This window comes from Anolis carolinensis, chromosome 3 (assembly GCF_035594765.1).
Source record: "Anolis carolinensis isolate JA03-04 chromosome 3, rAnoCar3.1.pri, whole genome shotgun sequence".
NCBI classification, from domain to species: domain Eukaryota; kingdom Metazoa; phylum Chordata; class Lepidosauria; order Squamata; family Dactyloidae; genus Anolis; species Anolis carolinensis.
Window position 1 is genome coordinate 15,215,738 of NC_085843.1, and position 14,353 is coordinate 15,230,090.

Here is a 14,353-nt window from a genome sequence, read left to right on the forward strand (position 1 = left end):
AGATTCTCATAGTAAATGTCGTAAAATGATATTCAGACAGGAATCAGCACTATAAATAAATATCAAGATTTTTTAAATGATATATTCAAAATAGAAAGGAACCGCCCTCATAAGAACATAAGAAGGGTCCAGTCAATCTGGCTAGAGGTCTAAATAGTTCATTATTCCGTTTTCCAGTGTGAACAGACACATGCCTGTGGAAGCCCACTAGCAGAATGTGAAAGCAATAGCCTTCTACTGTTCTTGTTCTCAAGTAACTTTCATTTGGAGGCATGTTGTAGCAGTAGCTATACATAATCTTATCCTCTGTATATACACCTACTCTCCTTTACTGACAATGTGGAAGTAGCAGGACAACTTGACTCTGGATTCTTGATAGCAATTTGTGCCAAATGTTTAGTAATTGTTGTGATCAGACATCCATCTTTTTGTACATAAGTAAGCAGGCTAACAATTTGGATGGTTGCACAGGATTAAAGTTTCCACATTAACTGGAAAGTAAATAGTTTATTTTCTGTCTGTGACACAGCAAAGCACTCCAAATCATTTTCCACTAGATTCCATCAACACTTTTGGGTTCTGGTACAGTCTTAAATCTTGCAAATTGCTTGAGGAACAGGGAGCAGGCTGTAGGACCATCTCATCCTCAAATTGTCCTTCAAGTTTTATACTTAACACTGATGCTAGCCTAAATCTGGGTCTTGAAATTGGGAATTGCACAAAAAGTCTCTAGAATAACGATGTGTATCTTCTAATATCTGAGTGCTAGACCCACCATTTATAGTACATCTTAAAGCCCTTGTACTTCCAAATATTCTACATAGTTCTACAATTATTAGCCATGCCACCCAGAAGTATCATTTCAAATCCTTAACTAGTTTCAAAATGCGAACAGTTTTTTCTTGAATGAAAATGACCTTATAGTGTATAATCTGCTCAACTAGTATGCCCACCTTTGGTACCTTGGCAATACATTAAAAAAATAGCCATTGATCTGGATATTTTTTTGAATATACATTAATTATTTTTCTGTCTAGCCCAGAGCTTTTCAAACATTTCATGTTGGTGACACACTTTTTAGACATCCATCATTTCGTGACACAGTCATTTAGTTTTACCAGCAAGGTAAAGGAAAAGGTTTCCCCTTGACATTAAGTCTAGTCGTGTCCGACTTGGGGTTGGTGCTCATCTCCATTTCTAAGCTGAAGAGCCAGCATTGTCTGTAGACACCTCCAAGAACATGTGGCTGTCATGACTGCACGGAGCGCTATTAACTTCTTGCCAGAGCAGTACCTATTGATTTACTCACATTTGCATGTTTTTGAACTGCTAGGTTGGCAGAAGCTGGGGCTAACCATGGGAGCTCATCCTGCTTCCCGGATTCGAACTGCCCAACTTTTGGTCAGCAAGTTCAGGAGCTCAGTGGTTTAACCCGCTGCGCCATAGAAAACCACTTTTACCAGCAAACCAGAGGTTAATTCAACCTCTTATAAGAGATATGGACACATATATAAATTGTAATAAAAATGTATGAGGACATAAAATATCTCATAAAAACCTTTCATTGTTATCTTTTCTACAATCATAACATAGATTTCCAAGATTTTTCTTTGCGTGATACACTTACACTCTGCGGCAGACATACTGACATGTCACAACACACAGTTCGGAAAGCTCTGGTCTAGTGCTTAAGACATCTTAAAAATGACTTAGAATTGTTGAGCTTTCCCTCTAGACAAAATAAGCAAGAGCTTTTTTAAAAGAAAAAAGAAAAAAGAAAAAAAAGAAAGAGCCTACAGTACATGGTTTTGAAATTTTCTTTATGAAAGGTCCTCCCCACCCCCAACTCTGGAATGGATAGCTGCCAACAGTATTTGTCATACTTTCCCTTCCAACTAAACAGCTTGTCTTCCCATCATCATACCTTCTTGCAGATTGATTTTGTCTGGTTTTTCCACCTTTTGTACTAGACAAAGTGGCATGAACCATAACAACCCTTTAGTCTTCTTCTGAGAGGGAATCCAATATCTCACCATTTTAATAAAAATAAATAAATAACAATATTACTGTTATTGTTAATGATAGACTAGATTGTCAGGGGAAAACCTTTACCTTTACCTTGCTGGAATGATCCTATATTATTTTGTTTATTTATGTCAGTTTTATTTAACAAATCAGTGTTTTAAATCTAAAGACTAAAAAGGACTTTTGAAAATGTAGAAGACAACCAGTTTCTGCTTGCAACCATTCCATATATTATAGATTTTAAAAGGGGTTATAAATATAAAAGTAAAATGAATATTAGCCAGAGAATGACAGATTCAATAAAGGCTACTTAAAATTTCCAGACCATAAGCTGCTAATTGTACACTAATCCTCACCTTGATTACAGGGGAATTAGATGTGCTCCCTATTCCAGATCACCTCAAGGTCTTCCAGTAAATTTCAAAGGTTGGAATAGGGAAAACTACTAAAGTATTAATTTATTGAAAGTGTGGTTTTTACAATCTGTATTTTGGGTTTAGATGGAAAATTACCTAAGATAAATAATCTTGGAGTTGTTTTGCCTCTCCTTAATATGTGGTTTGACTCACTGCTGTCTTATTTCTGATAAAATGTGTCATGTTTACTCCCCTTCTCTGCTCCAAGTAAAAGGAGTGGTTTAAAAATCTGCTTCTATCTTCAGATTTGACAGTTTCCTTCTGGAATTATGCAAAATAATTGTTTGACAGTTGATTAGACTTCCTAAAGGAAGAGGTGAACTGTCCTTCTTTAGAAGTCTTTAAATGAAAGTTTAGATGATATTTAGGTGTACTTCAGTTGTATATTTTTGCATGGTAGGAGGTTATACTAGATCACCCTTATGGGCCCTTCCAAGTCCTATGATTCTATAATTCCTTAAACTCATTATTAGTTGGATTTAGAAGAGGCTTTCTCAGTGGTAGACATCATACATGATAAAAAGTGGAGAACTGGAGGTTCTATTGAGCAAACAGTTTGAGGAAGGTGGAATGTTTGTGTGTGGAGGCAGTGAAAAAATAGGTAAAGTGGACAATGACTTCAGATAAAACAGAAGAAACTGTTCTGCAAATCGGTTGGCATGATCAGTGCAACCCAGATGGCCATCTTGACCTTCTGGAGAACAAGGTTCAAATCTCTGCTCAGCCATAAAAACCTACTGGGTGAACGTAAACAAGTCATACACTCTTAACCTAGGAAAACTTGTGATAGGATCATCTTAGAATCACCATAAATCAGCTTGAAGGCACACAACAGTAGCATCTCCCATCGTCATCACAGTTAAACTAGATATAGAGATTACCTGTGACGTTTTACAGCCAGCCCTCTGTATCCACAGATTCTGCATGAAAATTAGTATTTTTTAATTATAAGAGGAAAGCTTGGATTTTGCCATTTTGTTATGCCATTGTACATAATGGACATTTGCATTCTTGGATTTTGGTATCCATGGAGAATACTGGAACCAATCCCCAATGAATACCAAATGCACACTGTATTCTCTCTCATGTAAATAGGAATGTTCATAGGAACTCTGAATGAAGTTCTTGTTAATATATGGCATTTGGATTTTCACATATCAAAATGAACTTGTCATGTGGATATTGGAAAAAACCCAAATGAAGTGCTTCTTTATTCTTGATACCCTACTCACTCAGTACATTCTCTGCTACATAATTTTCTGATCATCAGTAGCTTAAATGGACCTTTAAGGAAGATGTTACAAATTCACAGTGCATGTCTAAGCCATTGCCATGTTGTGTTCATAGTGGCTATTCTTCTGAATCCCAGGTGCTGCAGACCAGAGCTGGCCTCACCATTAGCAGAGTGAGGCAGCTGCTTTCAGCAGGAGATTTAGCGTGTCAGTAAAACAGAGCAAACCAAAGGCTATTTAATTAGCTAAAGATGTGAAAAGGTGTTTGAAGGATTTTGCAGCATTGTGTGCCCAAAACCCTTACCTGTATTTTGCATGGGCAGAGCACCATTCCAGGCAGCATATTGGGTTGGGCCAGTAGCCCTGATGAAAAAAACAAACAAATAAGAGATGGCTCACATTTTCCCAACAGTCCTGCACGATTCCTGGCAATATGAGGATGGCTAATTGGAGAAACTTGAATATATGTGGTCCCCTGATCTTATTCACAGACCTCTGTATTTTTATTATTTATGTTGTACTAACTTAGCTGAAGCTGGAGTGGGCTGCAAATGGAGACAAATCATTCCTGTCTAGAACTGGCTAGAATCCTCTTAACAATTCAGCATGCAGCTCCTCTTTTGCTTTAGCACTTGCTACACCAGACACATTGCAAAGTGGTTGCTGAAAGAACCCAGGGATTGAACAGGCAGGGGAGCTGGGATATAGCTCCCTAGTCCTCATAATTTCAAGAAGACCATTACTTGCAGTATTTCCCTCGGCAATTCTTCCAGATGTTTAAGTGTGAGGCATAAATTTTTTCCCACCAGATTGGTTTATTTCTGTGCTGCAACTGAGCATAATTAAACCATGAGAATTGTTAAAAGGAGGAAAAAAATAAGATTATTTGTACCTTTGTGTTTAAATGAAATGAATGTTCTTAAACTTTTCACATGGAGCCAATCTACTCTCTAAAAGATCCAAGTACAGACAGTCCCCAAATAAGAAACAAGATAGGTTCGGTAGGTTTGTTCTTAAATTGAATTTGTTTGTAAGTTGGAACAGGTACATGTTTTCAGTGTGTGTGTTCATTCACTCAGTCGTCTCTGACTCTTCATGACCACATGGACCAGTCCACGCCAGTGCTCCCTGTCGGCTATCGCCTCCCCCAGTTTCTTCAAGGGTTTTCAGTATAACTCCAGTCAAATATATGTGTATGTGTGAGAGAGCTTTGAATAACATGGCAAAGGGTTAACACCCCTGTGGTTTTTGTTTTGCTCTCTGTGCCCCTCTTAAGAGGATTTCACCTCACTTTCTGTCCCTGGATTTTGAACAAGCTGGCTTGTTGTGGAAACAAGAACTGGTGATAAAGCTTCAGTGGAGACACTTTTTCTGTGTGATAACTTTTCCAGAAGTGAATTTTCCTTCCTGAGGGTAGATTTCTCTCACTTCCTGTTGTTTCACCCACCCCCAGGTACCTATTAATGCTTGTAAATGTTTGTAATTAGTCAGATGCTTGTAATTAGTTAGATGTTTGTAACTTGGGGACTGCTTGTATAACTAAAGCAAAGACAGATTGATGAGCAGATTTCGTTTGACTGGGGAAATATTTAAGAAAAGCAAAGGAGGAATATAAGGTATACTTTAAAGGTTCCAAGGAAGTAAAATGGACAAGAATAATCTTTTGCTTATCTCTTTTCCTCTCTCACTTTTGGTGTGTATCTGAAACCAACCCAAAGAATTTCTCTGAAGCACAAGTATGTGTCCATCTTACTCCCATTATGCCTGTCCTAAAAAGAAATTTATACTTGGTCTGAGGGTCCACTCAAGGGAGACATAAACTGTTCCAATTTTTAGTTCCATTTAGTTTGTGGAATGTACATAAATGTAAACATAAATAAGCTTCTATAGTCTACTGTAGGCAGGCGAGACTAACTGTTGGATTTAAACCATAAATTTTGGGCTCATCTTGGAATTAGGACAAAGTTTGCTCATCCAGGTATTTGAATGTCAAGTATGGATGTGTGTGTGGTACCACAAGTTATCTCCCTGGTCAAGAGAGTGCCAGTGTAATTTGGTGTTTAGTGTGTTATTTGTGTATCCTATTACTGAAGATTCCCAGATTCAGATCCTTACTTTGTCACAATGGTCAGTGAATGCTTTTGTATCAGTCACTTCTCCCCAAGGTTGTTGTGAGAGTAAGCAGGGAGAAGAACCCTATGCAAGACTTTGATTTCCTTTTGTATAATTTGGTAAAATGCAATGATCATGGAGGGATCTTTTACACATTTTGAAAAATGTAGACATAAATTAAAAACCCAGTATATCCTGCTGTTGGAGAAATTAAATGGAAAATGTGCTTTCAAGTTCCAAGATGTTCTAATGAATGTTTGCAAAGCAAACTTTTCCAAGGTTTTGTTTTATGGCATGGTTTATTTGTGGAGTCCCTGACACTACTATTTTTCTTTTATTTGCTCTGCTTCCTTCTCTCTCTAAATGTCACGTTCTTAATATCTTCTCTAGGGCTTCATTAGGATGTTTAGCGTTGGTTACTTGATCCAGTGTTGCCTTCGAATCCCATCAGCATTCCGGCATCTGTTTACAAAACCTTCCCGTCTGCTCTCCCTCTTCTACAACAAAGAAAATTTCCAGCTTGGGGCTTTTCTGGGGTCATTTGTCAGTATATACAAAGTAAGTTTCTAAAAGTGCTGGGTTTTTTAAAATGGAATTTAATTATTTTAGCAATTACTCTTTTGCAGCATCAAAACCAATAATTCCACTTAATGAACATCTTTATTGTTCAAGGCCCGAGGAGCACTACCTCCCACTTGCATTCATCTTGACCATCAGGGGTTTGTTTGCCTCCAAGAAGGGTGGGAGTGGGCACTAATCAGTGTCATCAACTGCTTTTTTAACAACATGGGACTTAAAAGAAAACGTTTTCTCTTTTTATTGAGGATTGGTCACAAAAGACAAGTACATACCCCTCCCACCAAAGCATCCATTGGATTTTACTTTGCATGGCTCAGCAGGAGTTCTTTAACCTTTATAAGACTGTATTGTTTTGCAACATGTGACTGAAACTTAAAAGAAGATTTGAACAAGCAAATATGTCATCAGAGAGAAGGATGTATTACATAGCATATGTCAGTAGACTGGGTGTCAGAAGGGGATGATATTCAGGTAAATCTTTACTATTATAGTACTTAGTGTAGCACAGGCTCCGCTCATTCAGTTTCCCTCTTTCATGACACTCCAGGAAATAATCTTCCATTCAGGGAGCTTATTGCTTTCTCTGCTAAACGCCCCACTGGAGTTACATGATAGCAAACTCACAATTCCTGCTAATGAACAAATGGGGCAACAACCAAGTTAACGGAGCCCTGGTGGCGCAATGGGTTAAACCCTTGTGTCGGCAGGACTGCTAAACTTGAAGGTTGCTGACCTGAAGGTTGCCAGTTCGAATCCGGGGAGAGCGCGGATGGGCTCCCTCTGTCAGCTCAAGCTTCCCATGTGAGACATGAGAGAAGCCTCCCACAAGGATGGTAAAACATCAAAACATCCGAGTGTCCCCTGGGCAATATCCTTGCAGATGGCCAATTCTCTCACACCAAAAGTGACTTGCAGTTTCTCAAGTCACTCCTGACAGGAAAAAGAAGTCTAGATTGTTCCATATCCTAGACTCTGGAGTATCAGAAAACAAGTTGGCTCCATCTTCAATATTTAAACATGTCTACCATGTCATATTTTAGCCTTCTTCAGGTTAAACATAGCCAATTCTCTAAAACATTCCTCAAAAGCTGTGTTTCCAAACCTTTTACCAATTTGGTTGTCCTCCTCTGGACATATTTCAGCTTCTCAATATGTGCCTTGAATTGTGGCACCAAAAACTAGAAACAGTGTTCTATGTGAGGCTTGACCGAAGCAGAATGATGTTGTACTATTGCTTCCTTCAATCTATACACTGATGTAGCCTAGAATTGGGTTGGCTTTTTCAGCTACCATATCACATTGTTGATGCATGTTCAACTTGTGGTCTACTACGACTTCTAGATACCTTTTACATGTAGTATTTTCAAGCCCAGTATCACCCTTCCTGTACCTGTACATTTCCTAAACTTCTCCACACAGTGATCTTCTTCCTTTTGCTGTGGACCCAAGGGAAAAAGAAGATCGCTCAAAACATGTTATCAGTAAACAACATTTAAACATCTTGGAAAAAGGGAGAAGGTCATTGCTGTTTTTAGGGACCTTACGTATCTGATGAAGGGTTTGTCCTGCTCAATAATGACCTTTTAATATACTTCCGAATATTGTGCATAGATTACTTTATCAATTATGGTGTTGAGTAGCTACTGAATAGGCTTTATTGTTGAAGTAATAACAGAGTGCTCTGTTTACTTGATTAAATTTTAAAGATGTTATTGTGGGCTTTTTGGCTAGATTATTGTGCTATGTCATCTAACAATGTTGCTGTGATTATCTTCAAAATACAGGGTACGAGCTGTTTCTTACGCTGGGTAAGGAACCTGGATGATGAACTCCATGCTCTTATTGCAGGTCAGTTTGCGTGTCCCAGGTGACCAGCTCTAGTATCTTCTATGCATCAGCTTGAAATCCAGGTTGGTGTGTGTATGTGGTCCATGGGATGCATGTGACCTGCCAAGGGCTTTTGGGGCTCCCCAGCACTGAAAAACACCAGAATGACCATGTATGTTCCCAGAAGCCAGGGGCCATGAATCTCCATTTAAGGATATTCTCCCCTACATCCAAATAGCCTTAGAAATGGAAATAACCATCAGGTCACTTTTTATTTTGGAAAACATAGGCAGATAAAGCTCACAGGGGCTCAGTAGGATGAAACACGTGGTTCTTGATAATTGTGAAATATATGTGGCAATACTATTGTTATTTTGTCCATTTATTTCAACAATAATGATATATATTTCTATGTTACATAGTATAAAGAAAATAACATACTTGTTTCTTAATGCAGGGTCTCTGGCAGGAATGTCAATGATGTTTTACAAAAGCACTACTATTTCTATGTATCTGGCTTCTAAACTAGTGGAGGTAAGTCAGTGCTCTTGTATTTCCTCTCTCTCTCTGTCGTGGTCTCCCTTTTTCTGTGTATATGCTCTTGGCATCTGAGCCATAGAGGAACATTTCTAGTGTTATTTATTCCTAGAATCTATAATTCTATGATTGTATAGTCTTTTATTTTTGTTTGAGGGTTCTCTATAGGGGGAGAATAAAATGCAACCACCACATTTTATTATGATTTTGTTGTCATTTCATAATAGCATTGTTTGTTTATAACATCCTTACAACCAAGAGGTAGAACATCAAACATAAATAAAATCAATAAAACATAACACCATAAATATACATAACATTCATAGCATCCATCAGCCACTACCCATCTCAACAGGAGCTTAATCCAGTGAATTAAATAAGGAAATCTTCAACTCCTACCCATAATAGGTAAGATCCTCCAAACAGAAATCCACACATTGTTCCATAGATGCAGAGCCAGGTCTTGAAAGCTTGCAGCTTTGACTGAGCTATTTGCATCAGTAGAACAAACAATAATCCTTTGCGTGTTCCTAGATGGTTCATACCATGCTGTCCAGGCAGCCAGATATTGGCAAATATTAAAGTTAGAGCCCTAAATACAAAAACCAAAAGTTCTTGTATACTTCAAAAAAAAGTAACTTATATAAAGTTACTTTTGTAGCCCTCTAAGAATCACAACTGAGTTCTCTTTTGAGTTCTTTCTTTTCTCCTCCTCCTGGAAATGGGTTCCACCTCAAACTGGTAGCTAGTGACGGGATTCACAGGGGAATGATATGTGAATATTTGGGGAAATTTTAAATTCCCTACAATAATACAATTTTAGAGTGTATTATAGGCTCTGAGGAGGTCCTGGGGTTTGGGAACTTTTAAAAAAGCACTCTCCTGAGGTAGGGAAAGAAAAATCTTCCATAGTTCCTCATTAATGGCAGATTGAGTTACATCTGAAATGGTGCCCATGTTCTAATTTGTTAGTGGCCAATTGGCAATCTTTCACTTACATTCACCCCTTTTCCACACTCTCATAGCTAATATCTGAGGCTGGATCTACCCTGCCTTATAATCCATTTTCAAAATACAGATTAACTGCATTGAACTGGATTATATGGCAGTGTAGAGTCATATGACCCAGTTCAATGCAGTTCAATCTGCATTAGATGACTCCTCATTGACCATTATCATGCAGTTCAAGCTGCATTATATGGCAGTGTAGATGGGGCCTGAGAGAATGCCAGGAAGTTGAGAAGGGAAAATGGAGTTGTTAATGCCTGGACAGCACAGCTATCTCCTAGCTTGTTTCCTTTATGTGGACATAAATACAAAATGGAGCAGAGGCCTAGAAACCTCAGGGGAGTAACTTCTTTGTGCACTTCATGAAATTCTACTTCTAATCTATCCAGAGTCTAGGTGTTCCCAGACATTTTGCAAAGGATATTCTATATTTGGGCTCCAAAATCTGGTCCCATATTGGGTCAATAATCCCAAATCTGAGAATAGGAGTCAACAGTGTTCCCACCAGCCCAGCCCCTGAGCATTTGGTATGGGTGCAGCAGTCAGGCTTTAGGTACCACGTGTCTGTGATCCATCTGCTGGGATTGCAGCTGATGTGGTGCTGCCCTCCCTCTTCTCTGTCCAGCTGGACTGACTCTGAACAAGTCTCATCTCGTCATGGCTGGCCTTCGATCATGAGATCTGCATGGTTTTGGGTGTTCCTATGAAATATGAAATCTTATGGGAACTCTGAGATGCCACCAGAAGCCTACATCATGTGTCTCACATTGCTCTACAGAGAATCTGGTGCCTCTTGTCTCGTGAAAAATAGAAAGATGCCTCAGAGGTTTTGGGGTGCTCATTTACTATGCAGATCAGGGATGGGGTGTACATTTACTTGGTGTGCACTGACCAGAGAAAAGCCAATGGTCCATTGTAGCTTTCCTTCCTGGATTCAACACAATGTTAAATAAGAGGAGAGTCTAAAGATATTTTTCCTTCACTTTGGCCAAGTGTACATTACTGGAGCTCACAGGAACAAGGAGTGAACAAACAACAAACACATAGTGGTAAATGGTAAATCATATGTGCTTGTCATCACACTTCTCATTGCCACGTCTTCAGGAAAAAAAGGCCAGAAACCCAGGCAGTTGTGTTGATCTGTATCCATAGAGCACTCCTGGCAGTTTTCATCTCCAACAGGAATTGGCTGCTTTGTAAAGCAAACAAATACCAATAGCCAGTTCAGGCCACAGCAAAATGCTTTGAATTCCAAAAGGAATACTCCTTTAATAATACAATATTTCTGCAAAAATCTACACTTTGTTGTCAGCCATTATAAGCATTTCATCTAAGATCATAAAAAAAAAATTCCAGTTATTTAACCCTAAGAGGCCTGGTTCTACTGCACCATTGGAAGTTAAGCCATTGCTCCCACATTTGAACTGAATTGGGATGGGGTATGATGGACACTGTGGAAAAAGGAACAGCAGAAAATTTGCAAGTGAGACATCATTGTATTCAGAAAGGCCAGTGGTGATGGCAGAAATTTCTTTTAGAAGAACAGTCTTAATAGAACGGTACCTGCATGCTCACTTTGGTACTGAAGTTAGTATATTTACTATAATCAAATTAAAAAACAAAAGACAAGTCGATGATTCCTCGTGTTTAAGCAAATGGCAAGATTGTCATATTAGGGTTTTTTCCTGAGAATAAATGGATGAACTTGAGCAAACCTAGTAAAAATATCTGCTTGGAAATGCAGAATTTCCTATACTCCTCAAGTTTCTTTGTGCCTTTGGACTTTCTTAAACTAAACAGAGCATTCTACTACTTTCAGTCTTGTTGTATAATAATACTGGAATGGATTTTTTCTGTGTGTTCTTTCTGGGGTGTTCTCCAGGGCATTGTGGCAGTGGTGAATGAGAATCTGCACGATTTACTCTCTTACAGCAGCCAAAGTTAACTGACCAAAGAGGAGCATGTTACTTAGGAGACACACAATATGTGAATAAAAATAAACTTCTGATGTTTTCTCCAAAGGAAAAGGAGGAGAAGAAAAGAAAGAACTCAAAAGAGAACTCAGTTGTAATTTTTAGAGGGCTGCAAAAATAACGTTATATAAATTACTTTTTTGGAGTATAACAACATACACCAACACTATGTAAGAAAAATTAATATGGGAAAATTACAAGATTGTCTGCATCCGAAATATCATTTGTACATGTGAATCCTACAATATTAGGAATCTGTTTTCACCGGAAGCGTTCAAATACTTGGTGTAAATAAAAAATCCTTTACTCTCTCTTGCTCTGATGAACCACAAACTAATAACGGTAGTAGATACGTTTGGAACTAGTTAATTCTCTTTATTTACAGTTTTGTTATCATTTATTTTTCTTGGTCTAAGCACTGCTAGTCCAGTTTTGCTTTCCAGCAAATTTCTGGAGAAAAAAACTTGCTGATTTGTCCTTGGGACAATGGCTATGTTTATAGGTAACAATAAACTAGGATGTCTGGTTTAGCATGAAGAATCCATGAACTGGGGAGCATTGGCTATGGACAAATCAGTGATCTGCAGTTACTTGATTTTCCAGTGTTATGTTTGTTTAATTCTGGCACTGTTTTAGTTTCTGATCTTTGTTTTGAAAAGCCAGCATGAAATAGTGTACACAATTTTTGAATGACTCTCCTTCCAAGTATGAGAGAGGACAAAATGTGGTATTATGTGATCCATCATGTGGAACGATGTGATGTTCCTCAAGTACCATTTGGTGAAGCAATATTCCTATAACTATAAAGTTAACCTCAAAAAGAGTGGTTATTCCTAATGAAATTATAGTTTTAGTTTAATGTTTAGTTTAAAGTCTTCACCGGGAATAACTGATTGTTTATTGTTTCCCCCCAAGTGCCAGTTTTCCCTAAAGATGACAAGGCTATGACCTAGGGATCTCTTCCACTGGTTCTCCTTCCCAGACCTACATCCTAGTCCATTGCTTTGTCCCTCTTGTCTTTATTAAAGGTATCATACAATTGATAATTTGTTTGAATGATATTTCTGTTTTATCTTGTAGACCATGTATTTCAAAGGCATTGAAGCTGGAAAAGTTCCGTATTTCCCTCATGCAGACAGTATCATCTATGCTGTATCCACAGCTATATGTTTCCAAGCAGTAAGTATTTGACCTTGAGTTTTGTATTTTAGTTTTGTGTCCAGTACTTCTGATTAATCGCAGTCCAATAAAAATATCTGGAAAGAAGGAGATGGTTTTGACAGTTACTCATATGGCAGGCTTGGGTGACTCCTTTATTTTCCAACTAAAATATTTGCTGGTACTTTTAGGCTTATACAGGGTAAAGGTTGCCAAATATTCGTGTACTTGAGAATATGTTCAAGTAACATAAAATGTCCACTGCTTTCACAAATAATTGCTCACAGGAGCAAAGAACCCATATGAGCTTTCCCTTGGTCTTTTGCGAATAGAGAGTTTGCTATCATGTAAGTTTGATTGCTCACCTGTTGCAGATTCCACCAATATTGCTTATATTAGTAGTTCTTTGTAGAAATGGTGACTGATGTCACAATGCTGTGTTTGACAAGATGCGCCAGCAGTGTAATGACCTTCAAAAAGCAACATGGTTATTATGATTCCAAGGACTTGGAATTAGACCTTGTTTAGTCATTGATACTTGGTGTAGCTTGTATCTAGAGATGAAGACCGTAAAAAAACTTTGTTTTGATATTAGGCAACTTAGGCAAGGATTTTGGACAGGTAGTTCTCATTTTAATTGAGTGGAAACAGCTGACAATGTGGATTCAGTTTTTTCCCCAAGTTATCAATGTCTTTTTATTAGGCTGTGATGGAAGTTCAGAATCTGAGACCTTCATATTGGAAATTCCTATTACGGCTGACGAAGGGAAGGTGAGTAATTGAGGGCGGTTACTGATATACAATGGCAATTCCTGTTTTGTAAGGTGAATTCTTGAAAAATACCAGTATGAATGAACTGTGTCGCAAATGATGAGACTTTCAGATAATGGTCACTGTATGTAGAAATGGCAAGAGCATTGGTCTCATATTTAGGAGGTATTCTCATCCTTTTCTGTGGAATTCCCTCATTCCTGCTTTTGTCTGACATTTCATTTCCATGTCTGTCCATAATTACAATATCATCAGCTGTAGTGCTTTGCAGTTTGTTTCCATATGGAAAATCTGATTTTGATACATAAATGGCGCCATATTGTTTGAAAGACTTTCTTCTCCCTTTAGAGACTGAGATCCTCTGCAGAAACCTTTTTGTGTCCCCTTTTCCACCATGAGAGAATCAGATTGGTAGGTTCTTGAAACAGGGCTTTCTCTGTGGTGGCACTTTGGTTGTACAACTTACTCCCAAAGGGAGCTAAGTTATCTCCATCCCTTATGGATTTCTGGTGGACAGCTGTGACTCCATGGTTTTGTATGGCCTTTGGTCCTTAAAAGCAGAGTTGACCATGTTTTTGTGTGTTAAACGTTGTTTGTAGGGTCTTAGCAGGGTGAGAGATGATAAGCAAATCCTTAAGCAAACATTCTTAGTTTGCAAATGGCATGTTTGCTCTAGGGAAAGAAATCTCGATTGCACCAGATTGTTCCAGAGATG

At 38.3% G+C, this 14,353-nt stretch overlaps 2 protein-coding genes across 2 annotated transcripts in view; one reads left to right on the plus strand and one right to left on the minus strand.

The window, feature by feature from the left end:
* Positions 1–14,353, minus strand: part of grm5 (glutamate metabotropic receptor 5) — a 1,174,932-nt gene that overhangs the window by 461,337 nt on the left and 699,242 nt on the right. The gene's annotated exons all lie outside the window — the stretch shown is intronic.
* The window catches only part of tmem135 (transmembrane protein 135), a 184,337-nt gene that overhangs the window by 165,350 nt on the left and 4,634 nt on the right, over positions 1–14,353 (plus strand). Inside the window, exons 10-14 of the mRNA XM_003219353.3 lie at positions 6,176–6,343; positions 8,149–8,212; positions 8,649–8,725; positions 12,790–12,888; positions 13,571–13,638. Coding sequence (XP_003219401.1) covers positions 6,176–6,343; positions 8,149–8,212; positions 8,649–8,725; positions 12,790–12,888; positions 13,571–13,638 — 476 coding nt within the window. The remainder of the gene's footprint in view (positions 1–6,175; positions 6,344–8,148; positions 8,213–8,648; positions 8,726–12,789; positions 12,889–13,570; positions 13,639–14,353) is intronic.